Genomic DNA, 22,123 nt, shown 5'->3' on the forward strand with positions numbered 1-22,123 from the left:
GATCTACCATAGTAAGAGCCTAGTACAGACAGGGGAAAGAAAAGGAGATGGGGTGGGGGTGGGGGGAAGATAAAAGCAGACAGAAATAGGATGAACTTGAAAAGGCCAAGTATGTCAAATCTTGTCTGGTTCTTAGTTAAGATACACCCCCACACCGTGTGTGTGTGTGTGTGTGTGTGTGTGTGTGTGTGTGTGTGTGTGTGTGTACAAAAGTCTTACACTATCACTATGCATTCTGCTATGTCATTCTTTGCCTTATTTCTTTGAGTTAGGGTCTGTCACTGAACCTGGAGTTAGGATGACCTCATGGTCTCTGCTCCTCACAGCACTGGTGTTACACATGCAGCCATGCCCAGATTTACTTGTGTGCTGAGGATTCGAACTCAGGTCCTCATTCTTGGCACTTCAATTGCTCTTAAGACTGAGCCATTTCTCTTGCTTCTGGATTTTATTTTCAGTGCTGTGGATTGAATTTAGTGGCTCCTGCATACTAGTCAAAGCTCTCTACCACTGAGCTACATTCTCAGTCTTGTTCCTACTTGGAAGTTATTATGTGTATTGGGGATGATTAAGGTCATTTTAACATTCTGCATGTTAGAGAATTAAGTTATTTTAGGGGCAGTGTGACATTGGTCATGTGACTAAGGACCCTTAAAGGACTTCATGCTCAGTGTTATCATGATTGAAATGTCTTGGGATAGGTAACGGTCAAATATTTGTGCATAGACAACGCAGATAAGGTAAAATGTGTCAAAATCAAGAATTCGACTTTTTTTTTTTAATAATAAAAAGTTGATAAGAACCGCAAGCTAAAAAGGTTTGATTGAATGTTATTCTCCGAATCCAGGTCTCTTAGTAATCACCAAATTCTACTCCAGGGCCGACTTCCCGAAGTACTTAAGACTGGTGGGTGTCTCTTGTCCCAGCAGAGGTTTTTTTATTTAGTAGGAACTTCTCATGCCTAGACTTTACTAAAGGTTCAAATTCTGGAGCAGTTCTTCCAGAAGTTTGGTCCTTTCACCACAGCGTCGGTTTCCTCATCTACAAATAAGGAATCCTACCGCTTTTGGCGGTGTGGAGCAGAACGCCAGAGGCTCCGGCCCCGGTGAGAGGCGAGTTTCTCCTCAGTGAGGGCCCCCGGCTCACGGTGGGTTATATATAGCCTTTCCCCCTCCGGATCTCAGCACGCTGGCCGAACCACACACCATCTGCCTTTCTCCGGTTCCCTTGTTCTGCGGTTTCCGCCAGCGAGCAGCCACGCACTCCTGGGTTGGACACCGACCCCACCTGCAGTCAAGGTCTGTTTCTCTCGAGACCTCCATGAAGGATCTCAGGGTGGTCGGTGGATCCAGGCAGGACCCAACTCAGACCACGCGGGCAACACCCACAGCCTGAGGGCGCGGTCCAGGCGGCCCTGTTCCAACCTGGAAGACCTATGACTTCACGCTGCTCCAGAAGTTCCCTTCCTATTGGTTGTCTTGGAATTGGTTCTTCAATAATACTGACGTTGACTGGTTGAGCTAGGGATGTTGCTGAAGTGATTGGTGCAGCCGCCATTGCGCGTGGCTCGCGGATTTTTTCAAACGTAACCGGGTTCCAGGAAGTGACGGAAAAGGGCGGAAAAAGCTAGCCCTGGTAGGGACGGGACTAAGGGCACAGAAGCCCGCAATGGTTCTTTCAAGACCCGAGGGCGGCCTGTAAACGCTTCTTTCTCGTGATTAGCCCGAGTCGGGAAAGGGAGGCAGGTAGCTACGCAAATCGGCAGAAGCGCTTGCTTCTATTGGTCAATCTCAGAGGAAGGCGGAGCATCCGTGGCGACTGATTGGTGTAAGAAGTGAAGTGGGTGGGACTCTATACGGAGGTTTTGTTGTGAGGGTCGGTTGTCAAGCAGCGACCAATCAGGGCAGACGATGGAGGCAAGTGGGGGTCGCGCCTGAAGGGAAGCCTTGGCCTCCAGAGCTACAGCTGCAGGTAGAGTGGCCCTCGGGATCTTGGAGGCAAGGGGAATATGGCCCTGGTCTTTGCCGAGTCTGGAGGGGACAATCGCGTCGCCGGCAGAGGACTCTGGGCCAGGGAAGGCTGAGCCAATGCCCCTCAAGACAGAGGGACGGAGGGTCAGGCGAGGCTGAGACCAGTAGCAGATTTTTGGATGAGCGAGCGGGACGGGTGTGGAGGCCGGAGAGGGAAAGCGAGTGGGCCGGAAGCAGAGCTGAGGGTGTGCAGAGGACCGTATTGAGTTTGAGCTCCAGAAACAGGGAAGCGAATGAATGGGGGACTCCGATAGCAGCAGGGAAAGGGGAGTGAAGAGGGTCTGGCGAGAGTGGCCAACTTAGAGAACTCAAGATGTTTGGGAATGGGAGCACAGGTGACAGGAGAAAGAGAGTGTAGTGAGAGTTGAAGAGCCGTGACTGTGGAGGGCTCCGTCCATGCTGTGGCCTTTTAGAATTGAGGAGTCATTCCAGCTCACGCCTGGACATGAGACCCAATTTCTAGCTATGTCCTTGAGAATAACAAGAGATAGGCGTGGTTCCCTCACCTGGAGCTGGGGAAGGAGAGAGCTAGAGGATTGGACCCTCAGAATCCTCTCGAAAATCACTCCATCCCAGAAGGCCTTCACTGTCAGTCTCTTCACTCACACACTTTCACACTCTCACGCATTGTCACACTCTGTGTGTGTGTGTGTGTGTTGCATGCACGGGCCTTTCATGGGGCCCTGAACATAGCCTCAGACTCCAATGGCCCATCCAATACATGAGGTACAAATCTGTGTGAACTGCAGACACGTTGTCCTCTGTGCCCCACTGCAGTTGCTGACACTTAAGACAGCCAGCATCCTGGAGCCCTGCTTTAGGCCTTTTCTAATTGACAAAGATTTACCTGCCCCTGCCTGTACTCCTGGGTGCTGGGGTTAAAGGCTAGCACCACCATGCCCAGCTACTTAGAGGTCTTTTATCTTTAGGTTCTAAGTCACAGAGGTGCTCCTGCTAAGGTTTGCAGGCCCAGTGTGCATTGCAGCTCCAGACCCTGGGGGACTTTGGTGGGCCTGTATCAAGTGGCCTTGGTGACCCAGGGAGCTGCAACGCATCTCAAGTACTTGCTAACACACCATCACCTCTGCTTGTATTCTAGCCCAGTGTTGAGCTGAGATGGCCCAAGCCTGACATTCCATGATCTGGGATCCTGACCTATGTGTACAGGCTGCTGCTTGGTAGCGGATGATCTAAACCACCAGGCAGTCCTGGGCCAGGAGAGGAGGACTCTCTGCCTGGATGTGTGGGAACTCCCTGCCAACTTGATTGTCGGATCTGGGGGGGATCCACCCCCCACCCCACAGGGAAAGCACAATCCATTTTGTGGGTGGGGTCTTGGGTGCCACCCCCTGAAGCATGGCCACCCCTGTGGTCACCAAGACTGCCTGGAAGTTGCGTAAGTACTTTTCATGTTTCTTCATCACACTTGTTTTGTGAGATGCTCTTGTTTTTCTGGCTAGTTGGAACAGTTTTGTCTCCTGTCCTTGGCATAGTCCTTGTTTTAAGGTAACCAGAGGTGTAAGCCACATCGGGCAGGTGGCTTAATCTTCCTGAGGCCGAGTTGCCTTATCTGTACAGCAAAATAGTTGCACTATGCTCTGCAGTTGCACTGAGAGTCAAGTGAGATTGTGAACTTGGTAAAAACACTTTGTAAAGGATTTCCAGTCAGCTGATGGGCAATGTTTTGAGAAAGGCTGGAAGGTGTTGTAGGATTTTTAGATGTGTTCCAAGTCAGTTTTCCTCAGTCAGATGGAAGTCTAGGGCTGTGGGTGGAGGGAGGGTGCATAGAGGTGCTGGCAGGGCTCTGAGTGTAACTGAGCAAAAGTAGTTCTGTTCTGTAGTCTAAACTCACTTATATTTTTCTTTCCCTATTTTTGAGATAGGGCGTCCCCATAGCCTTGGCTGGTTTGGGACATGTGCCTCTGTCTCCTGCATGCTAGGAATAAAGGCCTTGCCCCACTACACCAGGCTCTTTCATATTCCTAAAAATATTAAGGATCCTAAAGGGCTCTTGCTTATGACAGTTATACTTATCCATATGTACTATATTAGAAAACAGTACTGAGACATATATATATGCATACACACTCACACATACACACAGACTCACACACACACACATACACACACATACAGACTCTCTCTCTCTCTCTCTCTCACACACACACACACACACCTTCTCTGGAGCAAATGAGAGTACTGAAGGCCAATACCATCCTATTATTTAAGATAATAGTTTTGTTCTTTTAGACCCTCCAAAAGGCTCTCAAGGATCCCCTAGCTCATGTTTAGAGGACCTGCATCTTACCTCTATGGGTTTTTTCTCAGCTGCAGTTGGTTGTCACATGTTTGATGTGCTGTCCCTGGTCCCACTCTGCCTCTAACTACCCCTGGGCTGTTTTCAAGAGTGGATAAGGAGTCTTGGGCAGAGCTGTTTTCTGGGTCTTAGTTTCCTCATGTGTAAAGTGAGAGATTGAGACCATTTGAATATGCTCTCCAAAGCTGTAGGGTTCTGGGAGAACCTTCTCTATGGCACTCAAAGGTATACTTCGGGTAGAGTGGCTTTGTATTTATTGGCATTATGTATCCAGTTCTTTAATGGCTTACCCTACCTGAAGTTAGAACCAGATGCTAGGGAGCAAGTGAGGGCCAAAGGTATCCAAGGAACTCAGGCTTAGGAGAGCAATGGGCAAGAACCAGAATTACAGCCACCTGTTTCCAATCCTGCTCTGATTCTGAGCCAGTATGTGTGCTTTGAATCAGTTAACTAACTGATGGGGGTAGTGGGTGCGTGAGCAGCAAGTGCAAAGGCCCCAAGACAGGAAGCTTTGTACATTGGAAAGACTTATAGGAGACTATGGGGCTGTTGCACATCAGCACAAACAAAGTGATGCCAGGTAAACCTTGTGAGTTCTGCAGGGCACGTGTCCATGAGACCCTTGTCATCAAAGTCCACAAGCATCAAAGTATTAAAGCAGCAGGCGGTAATATGATCAGGTGTGTGGAAGAGCTGACAGTTTTCTTGTGCACAGAGGTTTATGGGTATATAGCCTGAGGCCATACAGGCTGGGACTTCTTGGGACTCCAGTGTGTGGTGAGGATCAGAAGGCTCTTTGCCAGTGTGGGGTTGCTAATATAAGCCCTTAGCACCTCTGGGTGGACCGAGAGTGATCCCCTGCTTTGGCTGAGATGTGCCAGGCTATACTGCTGGGACTTGGGGAAGTCCTGATGGCTGATGCTCCAGGGACTTATGAAGGGCTTATGCAGCAGTTGTCACTTGGCCTGCCAGGAGGTTCTGAAAAGTCTGATGTTTGCATGGAAATCCAGTATCCATGTGTGGGCCATTGATGCTTGGTGTTCTCCAGGCCAAGCTAGAGAGGGAGCCTACTGTGAGGACTGGGCATCCCTTTTGCTGGTGCTTGTGCTGTCTTCCTGCCTGCACAGGTTTCTGTCAGCCCCTCCTGAAAGGGGAGTTATCATACCCCCACCCCCTGCCTATGACTTTTCCAGTTCCCAGCCCTGCCTGGCACCCATCAGATCTCCCTAGAGCTCTCACAGCCTCTCAGCACCAGACCTAGAAGAGATGCCTGGACATCCTTCTGTACACATTCGTGGCCATCTCTGGAGGTGATCCTAAGGCTTGCTGAGGTGGGACTCAGCCAGACCTTTCTCACTTTGCCTGGGGAGAGTGAGAACCAGGGCAGGGGATCTCTGAAGAATTCAGGGTGTGGCTGCAGAGACATCGCTTGAGCCTCCAGAACACAGCTGCACTGCCCTCCTGCTGGTTAGACAGATACATAAAGGCTCATGGCTCAGGCTTTTGGGCAGCTGTCCCAAAGTATACAGAGGATGGGGCTGTGGAAGAGATGACGACTACAGCAAGATGCCAGGTCTTCCGGTACTTAGATTGGAAGTGCCTGGGCTTACAAGGATCTCTTACCCTGGTCAGCTGCTGCTTGTGCCAGCTGTGCCCTGCCAGACCCTGAAGAGGGGTGTCATTTCAGAAGTTCCGTCCTGGGTTGGGACCCTGGGTGTCTTTGGAAGCCCAAACTGTCTGGGCTTTCCTGGGCCTGTTTTCAAGTCTCCTAATGGTCTGCAGCTCACACAAGAGTTACCCAGACTGGGTAGATTAGGACCTAGGGTGGGAGAAGGACCTTTTACTAACAGCCATGACATCTGCTGCTTTAGGCATCTGCATATTGGGGTTTCCCCTTGCCTGTGTGAGAGACCTGCCCTCTCCTTTCTCCCTGTTCCCAAGGAAGTTGGGGACCAAGGCCCGGCCTGCAAGCCTAGTCTGCCTCTTGATTCTCTGCTGAGTTTGTTTTTTCTGGAGCACTGATAAGGCCCACAGTCCCTGCCTGTGTTCCCCACTTCAGCCCTCCCACCACGGTCGAGGCCAGGGGCTCTGGTGGACTGTCCATAGGCCTTATCTCCCATTCTCAGGGTCAGCTTTTCCCCACCCGGCTTCTGCTGTATCTGCTGCCTCCTGCCATTATCCTTATGGAACCCACTCCCGCCTACCTGGGACCCTGGTGGCCACTCTGTCCTGGTTGCTAGTCTTCAGTCTGCCTCTCAACCCATTCCCAATGAGCTGGCCCTGGGGTCATCCTGTTCTCTAGACAAGGACCCTCTCAGAGAGCAAAAGTGACTTGTCCAAGGCCACAAAGCTGGCAGAGCTCAGATCAGCACCCGATTTAGAATTCTGAACTGGGATCTAGGGACAGCTGTGTAGGCATAACTTGAATTCTTCTGAAGGTGTGTCCCAAGTGGGCTTTGTTTTATGGGTGGCACCTGAGCAATTGATAGGCACTTAGGTGATGATGCATGGGTCCATTTAAAACAAACAAAACAGTTTTAATGTTTTTTGTTTATCATAGAAAAAGTATTATTTCTGGATATTAGTGCTTAAGACAAAGTAGATAATAAAGGAAGCCAGTTTTTAAAAGTAAACTTAGTCTTCCCCTAGTATCTGTGGTGATTGGTTCCAGGAGCTCTCCACATGGACAGCTGCATCTACATGTGCTCAGCCCTTTATGTGATGCTGAGATGTTTGTGTGGAAACCTGCACTTCCTCTGTTACTAGTGATACTCAGTACTGTGTAATGCTGTTTAAATGTTTCTTGCATTATGTTGTTTATGGACTAGCAACGAGGAACTGTCTACTCATACTGATAATTACAAGCGCTTGTTTTGTTTTGTGACAGAGTCTTGTATGTAGCCCAAGCTGTGCTGGAACTCACGATCCCCGGCCTCAGCCTCCTAAGTGCTGAGTTTTTAAGTGTATACCATGTGCACAGCATTCCAGATGCACCCATCCCAAGTATCCCCCTCAGTTGGTAGAGTGTGTGTATGGAGGCGAACAGTGCAGTCTGTGTTAACGGCTGATGTAAAGAAAAAGGAGCTCAGAAAGGCAGCCTGAGAGCAGGGCAGGGAGCTGAGGAAGACACAGTGATCTCAGCCTCTGCCTCATACTTTGCCCTGTAGCCGGTCCTGAAGCTGGTGAGGGTTAGCTGAATGTCATGTTCAGAGTTGGTGGCTGAGGAAGGCCACCTCCTCCATATGGCCAAAGTCCCCTGACCACTTTCTTCCTCTCCTTTCCTATGTAGAAGAGATTGTCGCCCATGCCAGCAATGTGTCCTCGTTGGTGCTGGGCAAGGCGTCAGGGCGACTGTTGGCCACTGGTGGGGATGACTGCCGAGTTAACCTGTGGTCCATCAACAAGCCTAACTGCATCATGGTGAGTGATGAACTGTGGCCCCTGGTGGGGGCTCCTTTTGCAGGCACTGGTGATTCCAGGTCACCAAAGTAGCCCAGGACAACTGGGTTGATGGCTAGCCCTCAGGAAGCGGGGATAACACAGATGTGTGACAGAGTATTCATGGGAAGGCTTAAATAAGCCCCAGTCTCCACCGGCCAGCTGTGTGGGGCTGTAAATCTTCACTAAGGAAAGGTTCAGAGGGGGCTCAGTGGGAGGCCAATCTTGAAACAGTTTTCCTGCTCACACATCATACAGGGCTGCAGGCTGCTTTCCAAGGCAGGACAGCACAAGGTAGGAGGGAATTCAGGCATTTCAGGCAGTTCTGATGGCCAAACATGACCAGGTTTTAAGTTTGTGCCTTTCTAGATAATGGAGTAGAAGCATGCGTGCGTGCGTACATACATACATACACACACACACACACACACACACACACACACACACACACACACATATCTCCAAATACTATCTTACTCTTGAGTGACCTGGTTCTTTAGAATGACAGTGTCATGAGGATTTTCCTGTGTCAACAAATACTGTTTTACAGCATGCTTTTAAATGGCTTCTTGGTATCCATCACTGGGAAGAGCTGTAATTAGCTTAGCCACACCCTGTCATCAGCAGGGCTGATGGCTCCAGCTTTTAGATTCTGCTAAACCACACTATGTCAAACATTCTCATTTGTCCAAACTTTTGAGCAGGATCCATGATGACTGTGTCTAGGCCCAGAGTATGCAGTTCTGAGAAGTCATCACAATGGGCTCCAGAAGCCACTTTTCATTCTCACCCCACAGCATGAGAGTGTGGCTGTACCCGGCCTCCTTGCCACCCTAGGCAACTGTCATTCTTTTAAGTAAACAAAAGACTAGGGAAGGTGATAACTGTGAGTGAAAACTTGGTTATTTCAGTGATTTTGTGAGGTTGTGCAAAACTGAGATTCACTCAGATCATAATCACTATATCATGGTTCAGTAAGAGAATTGCTTTGTTTTTATTTTTTTCCTTAAGACATATTTATCTTTATTTTTGTGTGTATGATGTTCTGCCTGCACATTTATCTGTGCACTGTGTGCATGCAGTGTCTGTAGAAGCCAGAAGGTGGCGGCACTGGATCTCTGGAACTGGAGTTACAGATGGCTGGTAGCTGCCATGTTTGTAGGGGGCATTGACTGCAGGTCCTCTGGATGAGCAGCCATTGTTCTTAACCACTGAGCCATCGCCCCAATTCGGTTTGTTTTGTTTTACTTGTAAGACTCAAATGTTTTCATTCCCCATAAAATGCCTAAGTAATATCCCAAAGTTGAAAAATAATCCCCATAGGCTAGAGCTGTAGCTCACCAGTAGAGTGCTTGCCTACATATTTAAAAAATAAAATAAAAATTCACCCGGAAGAAAAGAGGGTGAATGCTGAAGTATTTCTCTCTGCAGTGACTTCTGTGTCCTCCCTGGAGATGACCAGGCTTCCAAATTCCTTCTGTGTCCTAGAATTATTCAGTCCACGGACAAGCAAAATGCATGTTTCCCTCTAGTGGTCTTATTCTGTGTACACAATATAGCCTCATGGAACTCAGTCTTCTTCATGTTTGAAAGGTTACTGTCATGGGCATTTATATGGCCTCTGGTCTCTTGCCATGAATAACCCTGGTTTGTGCTTGCAGAGAATAAGTTCCCTGAAGAATTGTGGTGCTATTGTTTTTCTGATACAGGGTCTTACTGTGTAGCCCAGGCTGGCCTTGAGTTTGGAGATTCTCCTACCTCAGAGACCAGAGATGATCCTTACTGCTGTGATCACAGATGTGTGTTGCCACACCCAGCCTTGGACTGTGGATTTGAGGAGAACATGCGTTTCTTTTTTTCTTTTTTCTTTTCTTTTTTGTTTTTGTTTTTGTTTTTGTTTTTCAAGTTTCTCTTTGACTTTGGAGGCTGTACCTGGAACTAGCTCTTGTAGACCAGGCTGGTCTGGAACTCACAGAGATCTGCCTGCCTCTGCCTCCCGAGTGCTGGGATTAAAGGCATGTGCCACCACCACCCAGGGAACATGTGTTTCTTATGAAGGTTGTTTTTAGCCAGTTGTGATCCTGGACACCTGGGCCATTTAGACCCCCTACCATTGTCTGGCAGGAGTCAGACAAGCTGTTATAACTACAAGGCTTCAGACTCTGGTGCTAAGGAATACCCCGTTTCCCACATGTCCCTATCAGGAATGTTGCCTTAGTAAACCCTGGTGAAATGGTCACTGTGCTTCGAGGGGCCAGCATTGAGCAGAGTGACAGACACCATGGACTTGGGTTATGCCCTTCCCTCCTAAAAGCTGAAGATGACAACACCTTACCTGACCCAGTTGTCCTTACTCTAGGTGCTATGGATGTGCAAGACCCTACCTGTTGTCCAGAAGACCTTCCCAGGCCCCTTCCGGAGGCATGGAGCAGGCAGTCTCAGGGAGTCGGGCACATAGGGGCAGGCAATACACATGTGTTCGTAGCTTGCTATGGCCTCTGTGATTAGACAGAGTAGGTAGAGATGGGGGTATCCTGAATGTGATCATTCAGACTTGGGGTAAAGGTCCAACATCTCCTTATCTTGATCCCCATTTCCTTGCAGTGACCCAGAGCCATTTATATAGGCGATGCCCATGCCAGGAGTCAGGAGCACTATAGAAGGGAGAGGGATAAGGCTGAAGGATGCTTGCGTTTTTTTTTTTCAGTCAGGGGCTCTGTATGTAATCAAGGCTGTCTGGGACCTCACTGTGTAGTTCAGATTGGCCTGGAACTCACTGTCTTCCTGCCTCTGCCCCGAAATGCTAGGGTCACAGGTGTTTGAAGGGCTGTTTTATACACTGCGCTGATGAGCTGCCATGCTCAGCTGAGTTGGCGTGTAGGTTGCCCCCCCCCCCCCAAGAACAGCTCACCACATACTATTTCTTACTGAGGCCATTCTCAGGGATGCTAAATTTGGGACTGTAACTGGGGGTTACCCCTACAGTTCATTGGAGCTGCCACCCTCTCTTTGCAGAGCCTGACAGGTCACACATCCCCTGTGGAGAGTGTCCGCCTCAACACTCCTGAGGAGCTCATCGTAGCCGGTTCCCAGTCAGGCTCCATCCGCGTCTGGGACCTGGAAGCTGCCAAAAGTAGGCCTCCCTGCTTACTGTTCCTTCGTATGTGTGTTGGGGCCGGGGGTGTGCTTCAGGCTTGGGATATTGGATTGCTGCCTTCAGGAAGTCTGGGTGTTTTGATCCCCAAGCACTGACCACAGTGGGTGACATGTTGTCCATATCACTCCATCAGCCCAGCAACAGTGGGTACTGCCATCCCCCAAGTGCTAATATGAGGAGGTGCCCTAGTAATGAACTCTGTCTTCATTTAATTTTCACTTTGACAAGAATAACACATGCTTTGAAAAGTCCATTTTAGCATGACCCTTGATGGCCCGGGAAGTCTGCCCCATCCATCCCCTAGTCTAAGGGCCTCTGCTCTCCCTTCCCCACTGTGTGTGTGTGTGTGTGTGTGTGTGTGTGTGTGTGTGTGTGTGTGTGTGTGTGTGTGTGTGTGTGGTTTTTCGAGACAGGATTTCTCTGTAGATTTGGAGCCTGTCCTGGAACTCACTCTATAGACCAGGCTGGCCTCCTGCCTCTGCCTCCGAGTGCTGGGATTAAAGGCATGTGCCACCACAACTGCCCAGCTTCCCTTCCCCGATGTTGTGCCCATCACCGCCACCACCCCTTTCCTAACTCTATGGCATTGCACTTTGTTTTCTTTTAGATAACAAAACAAAAGTGGGCTGGCCCCTCACAGTGGCCCCAATGCCTGCCTAAAATCCCAGCATTCAGGAAGTTGAGGCAAGGGAATTGCTGTGAAATTGAAGACCAGCTTAGTCTATGGTGTTTTAGCCCACTTCAAACAAATAAACAAAAAACAAACAAACAAACAAAAAAAGGCACCCCGTGCAGTGAGAGGCAGGACTTGGCTCTCAGCAGCTTCCTCAGGCTTGGGCCCATTGCCCCCACTTCTCTTCCTGTTCTTACAGTGTCACCATTTATATGGTCAGTGTTTGTGCTGTGAGGACCCCACATGTTTTCTTTTTTGTCACTTGGTTTACCCTGGGGCAAACAATTGCTCCTTTTTCCATGTGCATTTACAAAGTCCCTGTCAAAATTATCAGTGATCATTGGTAACCATTGTCCCAAGTCAGCTTTGAACCTCTCCTGTAATCCAGTTCTCTCTTCCTCAGGCCCAGTGCCTGGGAGCCCTGGAATTGCAAGCTAGCCATCACTCCTGGCCTCCTCATCTCTGTCTTTGCTGTCCTGAGACCTACAGTGTCCTCTTCTATGACCTCCTCCTCTCCACATGGAATACTTTCTTCCATATCAATTATGAAAGGGTGAAGAGAGCTGGGTGTAGTGTCACACACCTGGAGTCTGAACTCTCAGGATGCAGAGGCAGGAAGATGGCATGTTCAAGCCCATCCTGTATCATAGCTCAGTGGTAGAGACCTTGCTTGGCTTGTGTGAGGCCCTGGTTTGATCCTTGGCACTAAGGACAAATGGCAGGCACAGTATTGGCTGAAAGTGACTTTATTCTATCTCTATTCTTCAGAGTTCAAGTGTAGAATTACGTTGGAAATAGTCTACTAATGGGATTTTGAAGGTGTCACCCCACTGCTTTTAGGTTTCAGAGTTGCTGGCAGAATCGGTACTGTTTTTCTGCTTCCCTTTACATGGGATCTTCTTCTTTCTTCATCTTCCCCCCTCAGTTTGTAGGATGCGTCCTGACCTCATGGTCACAAGCCCTTCTGTGGGTGTGCTCTCACATCTGAGCTTGTACCTCACAGGTTCCTTTGGTCTAGAAACTCTTACCCTGGGGTGTGACCACACAGAGTCCCACCTTCTCTGGATGCCACCAGCCCCAGTAGCCCCACAGATTTGCCCAAAGAATCTGGAATTTGATGTGGAACACCCCCTTCCCCCTCTATAGTATTGACAGCTAACTCAGCATATTTACCATCCACGTCCAGGCCAACCTCAGCAGATCCAAGTAGAGTTGGTTTACTTGTCTCTGGGGCCACCTGCTGCAGCTCAGAGGCTCCAGCCTGCCTTGTCCAGCGAGAGCTCCCTGAGCCTAAAAGGCCCTTCTGGAACAGGCTCCACTGCAAACACAGCCATTGACATGTGTGCCTGGCCGTGAGCTTAACTTTGTTCAGAAACATTGGGGTGTGTGTGTGGGTGTGTGTGTTGTGGCCTCAGGAAAGATGGTATCCCTTAGTTCTTGGGAGTGACTATACATGTTGATGGTGTTGAACAAAGAGCTCCAGGACACCTTTGTGACAAACAGAGCTGTGCACTGCATCTTAGCAGAGGTTCTTTAGCCAGGCCTAAAAGCAGGCTGTGTTTATCACTGGACGTGAGAGGCAGGGAAGACCATGCCAGGGTATGATGCTCTGACAGAGGAGGCAGTCAGTCCCCAGGAAACCTTTGTTTCAAACTGAATCCCAGCAAGGATCACCACTCTTCATGATTTTCACTAAAGAGCCAAGGGCCAAAGGGAAAAGCTACAAAAGCCCACCCCAGACTTCCACAGCCATGGTTCTCCACCTGGGAGATGAGAGTGATCCCTTCACATAGTGAAAGGGAAATGGATGATAAAGTCTGGTTGGCAGGGCCCCCTATTTTGACAGATGGGCAGACAGACCATCAAAGGCACAGGACTTAGTGAAAACCCTGAAGCTGTGGGTGACAGAACCTGGATCTTGAATCCAAGTGTCAGGACCCTTGCCCCAGTGCTCTCTGCTGTCCATCTACTACCTCTAGTTGGTGATTCTCAAGCTTGCCCTCAGGAGAGAGAGCTAAGGTCTCAGGGCCACTGCTACCCAAGTCGTGGGCATCAGGGGTGAGAACCCAGAGAAACTTCAGGGACACAGGGACTTCAGAGAGAGCCACAGTTAACACTGGAGAATTTGGGCAGAGGCTGAACAACCACTCCACTGGGGGACCTTGGAGGTCCCCGCATGTGCAGGCAGGTCCATGTCTCCTCCACTCTGCAGGCCCTAGAGCTTGTGACCAAGGCTAGACATCCCCTGGGAGAGACAAGTAAGGGCAGAAGTCATGGCAGAAGAATGCGGTCCTGCCAGCTTTCCACGGTGCAGCTGGGAGGTAAGGGCGCAGGCCTGGTGGATCCCACAGGAAGGCAGCCACACTTCAAGTAGCTGGCCTGAGTTGGGTAGGCCCCACCACAGCCTCTTGTGTCAGAGTTTCCCTTGCTGTGGCAACAAGGCAAAAGGTGGCCAGGGCAGCATGTTACCTCGGCTTCTGAAACTTCTAGTGATACAAGACAGCTAAGGAGCAGGGAAAGCCAAGGGCTCAGTGTGGGTGTAGGGGAGTTGGACATCCACACTGAGGATGAGTCAGGGGCCTTGGCAAAGTCCTCAGGCATGGGAAGGAGGCACCATCCCAGCTGTAGTGCCTGTCAGAAACTAAGCACAGAGGTAAGATGGACAGTGGGCCTGGGCCTCAGAGCTGATACTGACTGGGACAGCTGTTCCCTTTGTGCTGTTCCTGCCTGGGCAGCTCTGGCTCCAGTTTATTCCTGAGGCCCAGGTGGTGCTTCAGATGCAGTACCTGATCTAACTGTTGTCCAGCTGCTGCAGTTCAGCCTCAGGCAGGACACCTCACCATCCACCCACCTCCTGGCATTGACAGAGGGACTCTGAGCTAATGTATAGAATCAGCTCGCTAAACACCAGAAATGCTCAGCAGATGTGCAGGGACAGGAGGCACCTAGCTAGCCATAGCTCGGAGTAGTGCATCCTCACTGAGACCACAAGAGGGAGAAGACACATGCTACATGCTGTGAGTTCTGAGGAGGAAGAGGAGGTGAAGGCAGGCCTCCTTGAGAAACTAAAATGGGGATCAGTGAAACCTGCACAGTCCCACTCTTAAGTACTTGGTGTTCATTTTCTTAGTTCTCATTGTAAACCAACCTGAAGGTCAGAGAGGACAAGGGATGGCCTAGAGTCACACAGCAGTAAAGAAGCAGAGCCAGAACTGATCCTAGTTTTGTCATGCTGCCAAGCACATGGCCTAGTATGGATGGGCAGATTCTACAATAGTTAACTCAGTTCATCTATGCTTGAACCTTTATGTACATGTCTGTAACATGAGAACTCAGTACCTATTAAACTTTGGTACAACGTAAGGATAACTGGACTCTATACCCCGTGGCCTACCACTCATGGGCTGGTAAGCTTTATTGGGGCAGTGGAAATATAAATCTTCCAAAAAGCTATCTATAATACTCTGAGACTCAGGCTTGCCACCTGCCCTGCCAGGCCTTAATGGATTAGATGTGTCACCAGGGCAGCAATAGACAATGAGTCTGCTCCTGACTGCATCTCCCCTGTATCCTCCATTTGTACTTGCTTTAGGGCCATCCTCAAGGTCACTTGTGTAGATGCCATTCCACTGGGCATTGTGAGTCCCAGCCATCCACTTGATGTCCCTTCTGAATTCTTTGCCAAGCAGCTTCCTCTATCACAGCCTCTCTGCTCAATCCTTGGTCCTGGCCTGGGGATTATTTACCCTGCATAATAGCCCAATGGCCACATGGCCTGGACCAAGCACTGTTGTGACTGCTGCTGCCCAGGGGCCTTGGTACACACAAGCTATGAGTAATGCCATCCATTTTCCAGGGACTTAAGTAGTGACGGAAAAGGCTGAAGAACTGTTAGGGTGGCAGGCACTGGCTGATCTTTATTTTCATATTGGCATCCCAGCTTCTGTGCCAATGGGTACATGCAGATGGGCTTGGCAGGGTGCTGCTGGCAGCTAACATTTACGTGGCACTCTGCTTTATTTTGCTTCATTAGTTCTCCGCACACTCATGGGGCACAAAGCCAACATCTGCAGCCTGGATTTCCACCCCTATGGTGAATTTGTGGCCTCAGGTTCCCAGGACACAAATATCAAGGTAAGGTACCACTCTGCCTATGTCAAGTGTAAGGGAATCCTTCCTCCACAGCAGCATCCTTGGGACAGAGGACCCATGGACCTGGCCAGACACTTCAACTTGGGATGCCCAGCTTGGGCAAACCTTCCAGCCTTTCTCTCTGGGGCTGTCATGACCCAGACATATCGAGTCCTCTCTGCTCAGAACTGCAGTGTACCCCTCTGGCTTAACCTTCAGGGCTATCACAACCTCTCATGATCCATCCTCCCTACCCACACCCCTGCTTCTCTCCCTTACAGCTCTGGGACATCAGGAGGAAAGGCTGTGTCTTCCGATATAGGGTAAGCATGGCCATGTCTGTTACCTATGACCTTATGCGACATCAATCACAGTGGGGCTGGGTGGCTACAGTCCATTGCAGGTTAAACCTCAAAACAGACCTGGAATAGAAATGCAGTGCCTTGGGTGGTCTGTCTGGACCCCCAGCTTTCTGCCAATCCACAGAGCCACATCTATTAAACTATTCCATGCTTTGCTTTTGCAGTCAGGAAGCTGGTATCCCTGGGTGCAGGGCTTCCTGTTCATAGGTATGTGGCAGTACTGTGACTAACAGAATCCTTCTCAAGGGCTTTTGGAAGAGGCCTTAAAACACTTTTAGCATGTAACAGACTGCACAGTTGTGATTTCTTGGAGGCCTGGGAGTCTGGCCACTTACAAGTATCCCTCATGTCTCCCAGTAGTGACCCTCCATCCTTTCTGTGACTGGTCCTTAGGAAGGCCCTGTGTTTCAGATTAGGCATTGGAGGGTAGGGAGGTGCTGTGGCACCCAGGCCTCTCCAAAGAGCTTGGTTCTTTTCATCTATCTCAGGGACACAGCCAGGCTGTGCGCTGTCTTCGGTTTAGCCCTGATGGGAAGTGGCTGGCATCAGCAGCAGATGACCACACAGTGAAGGTAACTCCTGACCTGGGTGTGGAGGCTGGGCCAGAGGTATGTTGATCAGACCCAGACTGTGTCCTTGCCTCCCTGTTAACTGGGCATATGGGCCCCCAAACTTGTTGAGAGTAGAGGGAGCACAGGTCTGCAGCCTAGGGCCCAGCCTGGCCCTTACCTCTTCCCACCCTGCTCCAGCTCTGGGATCTGACAGCCGGCAAGATGATGTCTGAGTTCCCTGGTCACACCGGACCTGTCAACGTGGTGGAGTTTCACCCCAATGAGTATCTCCTAGCTTCTGGCAGCTCTGACAGGTAAGGAGGAATAAATAAAGCACATTGCCTGGCAGTTGTCCCTACCTTCTCTTACCTTGTCATATGCCTGAAAGCCTATGTAGGCTAAATTTAAGCCAGGGTTAGTTCCTGGTCCCATTCCTCCCCAGCTAGTATTCTGGCCTATTAGGACCCACACCCCTACTGGGGCACAGTGCAGGGAGGCCCCTGGAAGGTGGGGTTAGCTCTGGGGCAGGGCTGTCAGGAACAACTTAGGTCATCTTCACCCTCTACACGCACAGGGCCATCCCTGCCCCAGACATCACTCCTAGCGCCCCCGCAGGGAGGGGCCTGGAGAGGCCCTGGACAGCATGAGGGACTGGCTTCCTGTGGCCATCTTTGCAGGACAATCCGCTTCTGGGACCTGGAGAAGTTCCAGGTGGTGAGCTGCATTGAAGGGGAACCAGGGCCTGTCAGGTACGCAGAACACATGGACCCTCTGCCCCTCACCCAAGTAGTGGGATGTTGGTAAGGGTGATCTTCCTGCCTCTGCTTCTCCTCTGTCCTGGGCTTGCCAGCTTTCCTGATGTCGGGTACCAGCTGAGTGCCCTAGGACTGACAGCCAACTCTCACCTGGCCTAGGAGTGTTCTCTTCAACCCCGATGGCTGCTGTTTGTACAGTGGCTGCCAGGACTCACTGCGTGTCTATGGTTGGGAGCCTGAGCGCTGCTTTGATGTGGTCCTTGTCAACTGGGGCAAGGTGGCTGACCTGGCCATCTGCAATGACCAGCTGGTGAGAGTCAAGTCACCCACCCCCTACCCTCCCCATCATGCTCCCACCTACTGGGCCTCTTGGCGTCTGGCCCCACTCCACACCAGCTCTGCCATGTCCTGCAGATAGGTGTGGCCTTCTCCCAGAGTAATGTCTCCTCTTACGTGGTGGACCTGACGAGAGTCACCAGGACAGGCACTGTGACCCAGGACCCTGTTCAGGCCAGCCAGCCTCTGACACAGCAGACCTCCAACCCTGGTGTCTCTCTCCGCCGCATCTATGAGCGGCCCAGTACAACCTGCAACAAGCCTCAGAGGTGGGTGTCCATGGCCTTGGCAGGTTGCATGTCCCAAGAAGGCTCCTAACACTCAACCCTGGGCCTCACTGAGGATCCTGACTCTGCACATACTAGGGTAAAGCACAACTCAGAGAGTGAGCGGCGCAGCCCCAGCAGCGAAGATGACAGGGACGAGCGCGAGTCCCGGGCTGAGATCCAGAATGCTGAGGACTACAATGAGATCTTCCAGCCCAAGAACAGCATCAGTGAGGCCACCCCTCTCCCACCTCACAGCCCAGCTCTTTGCCTTACCTGGTCTCCACGTTTTGTACCGGGCTGTTTTCTAAAAGTGGGAACCTTTGCACTAAGCACAGAGGTCCTATGGGTGTACATGGGTTCATGGGGCCAGGAACATGTGCTTAGGGATCACCTTCCAGCCATGTGTCTATCTTAAGACCTTGGCCACACACAGGCCTTTTCCCAGAGAGCTCCCTTTGCCTTGGCAGGTCGGACACCGCCCCGGCGAAGTGAGCCCTTCCCAGCGCCCCCAGAGGATGGTGAGTTGGGCAGAGCTGGCCTGAGGATCAGGTCTTGCCTCTCTCGGCACAACTCCTAGCCTAACCCAATTAGATCTTGTCCCCGTACCTACCTAAAAGTGCCTATCCTGTACCTGGCCCCAGGGAAGGCCCTGGAGGCAGTGTAAGCAAGGCAGGCAGTGCCTCCTTCAAGCCCATGTCTGACTGCTTGAAGAGAAATGTAAACACATATGGGCCTGCACATGGGGCACATGCTACTGAGGGATATGGGAGAGCAAGGCTCTGAGAGGTCAAAGGCTGGTGAGCAGAGGGAAGGAAGAGCTGGGGTAGGGGGGAGACCAGAGGATTGTCAGGACCCAGACCTGGAGCAGGAGCCAGAGAGTCAAGTTGGAGACCAGACCAGGAGTTTGGGGACTGAAGAAAGGGACCATTCAGTCAGCTTTGGGATGGCAAAGGGTCCGTCCATAGCATCTCTGTCCTGGCTCCCTTGGGGACCGGTGCTGCTGCTTTATCTTTGGGAGACTTCTGAGAACCTCTCCTTGTTTCCTGCTCACCCCTGACTCATCTGCTGCGTTCTTCACATACTCTACTCCTAATGGCAGGATTGCCCTAAAGCTACCGGGTCCCATAGTCTCCCTGCACCCAGCGCCCTGGTTCCCTCTATCCATCTGCTGGCTCCTGCTCCTTCCCAGCTGCAGATGTCATGGAGTCCCAGCCTGACCTCTGACCTCTTCCTACCGGGTCCTTCTAGTCTGACAGTGAGCTTTTCTTTCTCCTCCTAGACATAGCCACAGCAAAGGAGGCCTCAAAACCCAGCCCAGCCATGGATGTGCAGTTGCCGGTGCCAAATGTATGTCTGAACAGAGAGGGCATCCTATGGCCTGAGTCAGGGTTGGAAGCTCCCTGTCAGGAGCTGAGGGAGGACTCCGGCTGATGCTGAGCCTCTACTCCCTGCAGCTCGAGGTCCCAGCCCGGTCTCCAGTCTTGACTGCCACTCCTACACCCAAGGGCGAGCCTGCCATCATCCCTGCCACACGGAATGAGCCCATTGGCCTAAAGGCCTCTGACTTCCTGCCTGTGAGTGGGACCTGCCCAAGAGGTGGGGTTGAGGGCTGAAAGGAGAATGGAGTGTGCTATCCGCTCCCGTGCCAGCATCTGGGTACCATCCTCATAGGCCGTGAAGGTCCCCCAGCAGGCAGAGCTGGTGGATGAGGATGCCATGTCACAGATTCGCAAAGGCCATGACACCATGTGTGTGGTGCTCACCAGCCGCCACAAGAACCTGGACACTGTACGAGCTGTGTGGACCACAGGTGATATCAAGGTAAGAGTGACCTCTTACCACCTATTGCTTGGGCTTTAGGCTGAACAGAGAAGAGGCCACACAGTGGGGCCCTGGGGTATGGCAGCCTTGTGGTGTTACCGTAGCCAGCTTCGGTCAGTTGAGTACTGATGTCAGGCTGCGCCCCGCCCTCCTTGTTGGTACAGTCTGTTAACATGCCTCCAACCCTTTCTACTCTCATCCTGTGCTGCCTACCCTCTTAATGGAGCTTGTCTGCAGACATCAGTGGACTCTGCAGTGGCCATCAATGACCTATCCGTGGTGGTAGACCTCCTGAACATTGTCAACCAGAAAGCGTAAGTAGCCTCAAGAAGAGAAGATTGGGGTGGTCAGGGCTGGCTGATGGCATCACACCCAGCTTTCTCTCCAGCTCCCTGTGGAAGCTGGACCTGTGCACCACAGTGCTGCCACAGATTGAGAAACTTCTCCAAAGCAAGTATGAGAGGTAGGAAGCCCCTCCATACCCTGGAGCCACCAGAGTGGAAGAAGGGATATGTGTGCATATGCCCCATCTGTGGAGGATCCCTCTGTCTCTCTTGTCCTCTCTCTGGCTCTGGGCCCATCTATGTATTGACTCCATCTACCTTGCTCCTGAAGCTATGTCCAGACCGGGTGCACGTCCCTGAAGCTGATCCTGCAGCGATTCCTGCCCCTCATCACTGACATGTTGGCAGCCCCACCTTCTGTGGGTGTGGACATCAGCCGGGAGGAGAGGTAAGGGGCATGGTGCCTGCTGCCCCTCAGCCTTGTTTGTGGGTGGCTGTGCCCAAACAGCTCACAAGGAATACTGTCTGGGAAGTGGCTCAGGATGTATGGGTATGGCCAAAGTGTGGGTTCCTCCATGGTCTTGCTTGTCCATACACACTGGCATGGCTTGGGGGACTTTTTGTGCTCTTAGGAGGGACTGGAGTGGTTTGGGGAGCACAAGCCCTAGGTCTGGCAGGCATCATGGCCAGGTGGGTGGCCCCCATCCTCAGGTGCTGCCTCTTGCCCTACAGGCTACACAAGTGCCGACTGTGCTTCAAACAACTCAAGAGCATCAGTGGCCTTGTCAAGAGCAAGTCAGGTCTGAGTGGCCGCCATGGCAGTGCCTTCCGTGAGCTGCACCTACTCATGGCCAGTTTGGACTGAGGAGCCTGCGGGTGGGAGCACCAGCAGCCCTCACTGGCTTGACCTTACACTCCAGTTCGCTGTACGCCCAAGGCCCCTGCGCCTCAGCTTGGCCTCCACTCTTGCCCAGATGGCCATCCTGGAGACAGCGTCGCCAGCCCACTGACCACCTTCACAGCTGGGGACTCACAACTTCCTCTCTGGCAGCAGCTGTGCAGTTTTGCTTCTCAGGGCAACTCCAGCCTCGGAGCTGCTGCTGTAACTTATCAGGCAGATTTATTAAATGTATAACTGTTTCTGGCTTCCTTATAAGAGATATCCTCAGGAGGCTGATACCATCCCTCCTCCAAGTCCCAGTGCAGCTTCCGGATGTGGCCAGCAGGGGACAGCAGAGTGCCAGGTACACAGCAAAGGGCTACCTGGTCAGCTTTACTCTGGAGAAGTAAACAGGTGAAGCCATAGGTATCATAGCCACACTCCAATTGTCCTTGGGTTCCTTTGAGGGCAGTAGATGCCCAGTTCAGTGACTGAATAACCAGATGGCAGGACCCCAGCCTCATGGCTGGCTACCATGAGGTTGGCTAAGAGCCATCATCCCTCCCTCTGACCTCTGGATACTCTGAGGGACTACTAGACAAGAATGGTGGATGACCTTGGAAGACTAGTGGCCTTCACAGCTCACAGGAATATCTATGCTTCCTGGCTGGATGAGAGCCAGCCTCTGCCCTGGTGGCATCCCTGAGAGTTTGCCCTCCAAGATAGCTATTGATGTAGCCAGCAAGAGGGAAGGAGCCCTTGCAGGCCCTGTTTTCCAGGCTGGGGCCAGGTACAAATGTGTAGGTAGGGAGTGGAGTCATTACTAGTGGCCACAGTTCCAAAGTCTGGGAGGAAAGACCAGCACAGGATGAGCAGTGGGCTGGCAAAGCCTGACAACTCCCTGAAGCCTTAGTTTTCCATCTGTAACATGGAAATGACATCAGTATGGGATGGGACTACGGTTACAGACACACAGTGGGGTCTTCATAGTTAAGATCATAACCAAAATGATAGAGAAGGCATGGGGACAGTAAGACTCCTGGCTCCCAGTGGGGAGCCAGTCTTCAGTGGTAGCTTCTAGAGTCTACATGGTCAGCCAGCAGTGAAGAGCAATGTCCA

General features: G+C 51.3%; 1 protein-coding gene across 3 annotated transcripts; it reads left to right on the plus strand.

Moving 5' to 3' along the window:
• The first annotated feature begins 1,544 nt into the window (after positions 1-1,544).
• Katnb1 (katanin regulatory subunit B1) lies at positions 1,545-21,277 on the plus strand. Of its 3 annotated transcripts, none has more exons than XM_027405693.2 (20): positions 1,545-1,635; positions 3,130-3,426; positions 7,637-7,767; positions 10,801-10,918; positions 15,649-15,749; positions 16,028-16,069; positions 16,597-16,680; positions 16,858-16,973; positions 17,337-17,408; positions 17,574-17,724; positions 17,829-18,019; positions 18,116-18,246; positions 18,487-18,537; positions 19,299-19,366; positions 19,474-19,593; positions 19,691-19,840; positions 20,078-20,154; positions 20,229-20,303; positions 20,456-20,572; positions 20,857-21,277. In XM_027405693.2, exons 2-20 carry the CDS (start codon positions 3,387-3,389, stop codon positions 20,987-20,989), a joined length of 1,968 nt encoding a protein of 655 aa, XP_027261494.1. In that variant the 5' UTR covers positions 1,545-1,635; positions 3,130-3,386; the 3' UTR covers positions 20,990-21,277. The 3 variants fall into 3 exon arrangements, with proteins under 3 accessions (XP_027261494.1, XP_027261493.1, XP_027261492.1); XM_027405692.2 differs by lacking the exon at positions 1,545-1,635 and adding an exon at positions 1,651-1,827; XM_027405691.2 differs by lacking the exon at positions 1,545-1,635 and adding an exon at positions 1,834-1,971.
• The last annotated feature ends 846 nt before the right edge of the window (positions 21,278-22,123 follow it).

The sequence above is a fragment of the Cricetulus griseus genome, chromosome 3 (assembly GCF_003668045.3).
Source record: "Cricetulus griseus strain 17A/GY chromosome 3, alternate assembly CriGri-PICRH-1.0, whole genome shotgun sequence".
NCBI lineage: Eukaryota > Metazoa > Chordata > Mammalia > Rodentia > Cricetidae > Cricetulus > Cricetulus griseus.